Here is a 2,500-nt window from a genome sequence, read left to right on the forward strand (position 1 = left end):
ACGTTGTCATGAGGTAATAATGAGGTTATTTAGGATAGAGGTTATAACCTGCAGTGGACTGAAGTACTCCTGAGCTGCAGCATCAGCGATGAGGCCGAGCAGGTTTGGCTCTGGGAGTATGAGACGACGAAGGAGCTCACGACCTCTACATGGACCAGGGGGAGGAGATCCGCTTCAGGGTGACCGACGAAGTCTTTGTGGACACGTCACCAACCGGCCCAGCAGCCGCAGACACCGACACACCTGCACAGCCTGGACAGTCTACTGCACCGCCACCAGAGGGCAGCGTGGAGAAGAAAGAGGCTCCTTACACTCTGATAGTAAGAACACAGATGTTCCTGTAAACTCACATCAAACATGTTTCAGGGTTTAAAGGAAGATAATAAATCAGAGATCCAGTCTGTCCTGTGTAAATGTGTCTCTGAGTCCTGACTGTCTACAGTGAGGGAGAAGCTCGAGTCCCGCTGGCTGTGTTGTTGTCAGAGCCGTGTTTACATGGAGGGACGGCCGGCTCCTCCCCTTGTGTTATAAAAGCTGTTTTAGTCAAGAACTAGAGAGAAGAAGAAGAACATACTCACTGATTATTTGGATGTTAGTAAGAGTTTTTAGATCACGCTCATTCTGTGTCAGTTTACATGAAATGTGAAGCTACGAGCTAACTAAAGAGAGCTAACATTAGCATGCTAACACAACAATGTGAAGCTACGAGCTAACTAAAGAGAGCTAACATTAGCATGCTAACACAACAATGTGAAGCTACGAGCTAACTAAAGAGAGCTAACATTAGCATGCTAACACAACAATGTGAAGCTACCAGCTAACTAAAGAGAGCTAACATTAGCATGCTAACACAACAATGTGAAGCTACGAGCTAACTAAAGAGCGCTAACATTAGCATGCTAACACAACAATGTGAAGCTACCAGCTAACTAAAGAGAGCTAACATTAGCATGCTAACACAACAATGTGAAGCTACGAGCTGACTAAAGAGCGCTAACATTAGCATGCTAACACAACAATGTGAAGCTACCAGCTAACTAAAGAGAGCTAACATTAGCATGCTAACACAACAATGTGAAGCTACGAGCTAACTAAGAGCGCTAACATTAGCATGCTAACACAACAATGTGAAGCTACGAGCTAACTAAAGAGCACTAACATTAGCATGCTAACACAACAAGGTGAAGCTACGAGCTAACTAAAGAGCGCTAACATTAGCATGCTAACACAACAAGGTGAAGCTACGAGCTAACTAAAGAGCGCTAACATTAGCATGCTAACACAACAAGGTGAAGCTACGAGCTAACTAAAGAGCGCTAACATTAGCATGCTAACACAACAATGTGAAGCTACGCGCTAACTAAAGAGCGCTAACATTAGCATGCTAACACAACCATACAGGTGATTGCAGCTCGGGGACAAGTTTGTCCGCAGCATGCGCTTCCCTCATTTATGCGAGTGCGAGGGGAGGGGGTGGAGCTAAACATGTTGGAAAAGCCTCGCCAGTTCCACCCACTTTTCAACGTGTTTGTCCAATTTAGAGAGCGTGCAGGAAGTTGTCAGTAACTTGGAATAAACTAAAAACAATAAATTAGCCGGCCAGTATTGTATGAGCAATACTTCTCTTTTTGTTGCCATGCTAACAAGCAGGTAGCATTGTAATCAAAGTTTAAATTCTTCTTCTTCAGGGGACAATCTGTGAGCCGGGGCTGGGGCTGCTGTCATGGTGGAATAATTAACACCACAGAAGAAGAACTTAAGAGAGAGATGAGGGACATACGGGAGGAGACACGGGAGGAGACACGAGAGGAGACACGGAGGAGACACGGGAGGAGACACGGAGGAGACACGGTGGAGACACGGTGGAGACACGGTGGAGACACGGTGGAGACACGGAGGAGACGGTGAGGAGACATGGGAGGAGACACGGGAGGAGACACGTGGGAGACATGGGAGGAGACACATGGGAGACACGGGAGGAGACACGGAGGAGACACATGGGAGACATGGGAGGAGACACGTGGGAGACATGGGAGGAGACACGTAGGAGACACGGAGGAGACACGTAGGAGACATGGAGGAGACACGGAGGAGACGGTGAGGAGACACGTGGGAGACATGGGAGGAGACACGTAGGAGACACGTAGGAGACACAGAGGAGACACGTAGGAGACACGTAGGAGACACAGGAGACACGGGAGGAGACACGGGAGGAGACACGGGGGAGACACGGGAGGAGACACAGAGGAGACACTGAGGAGACATGGGAGGAGACACATGGGAGACACGGGAGGAGACACGGAGGAGACACATGGGAGACACGTGGGAGACATGGGAGGAGACACGTAGGAGACACGGAGGAGACACGGAGGAGACATGGAGGAGACACGGAGGAGACGGTGAGGAGACACGTGGGAGACATGGGAGGAGACACGTAGGAGACACGTAGGAGACACAGAGGAGACACGGAGGAGACACGGAGGAGACACGGAGGAGACAC

At 49.3% G+C, this 2,500-nt stretch overlaps 1 protein-coding gene across 1 annotated transcript in view; it reads left to right on the forward strand.

The window, feature by feature from the left end:
- The window catches only part of polr3h (polymerase (RNA) III (DNA directed) polypeptide H), a gene marked incomplete at its 5' end in the record, with an annotated part of 4,964 nt that overhangs the window by 1,054 nt on the left and 1,410 nt on the right, over positions 1 to 2,500 (forward strand). The window contains 3 exon segments of the mRNA XM_065964628.1: positions 87 to 121; positions 124 to 320; positions 1,689 to 2,500. The exon segment at positions 1,689 to 2,500 is cut by the window's right edge and continues 1,410 nt beyond it. Coding sequence (XP_065820700.1) covers positions 87 to 121; positions 124 to 320; positions 1,689 to 1,739 — 283 coding nt within the window.

The sequence above is a fragment of the Labrus bergylta genome, chromosome 16 (assembly GCF_963930695.1).
Source record: "Labrus bergylta chromosome 16, fLabBer1.1, whole genome shotgun sequence".
Taxonomy (NCBI): domain Eukaryota; kingdom Metazoa; phylum Chordata; class Actinopteri; order Labriformes; family Labridae; genus Labrus; species Labrus bergylta.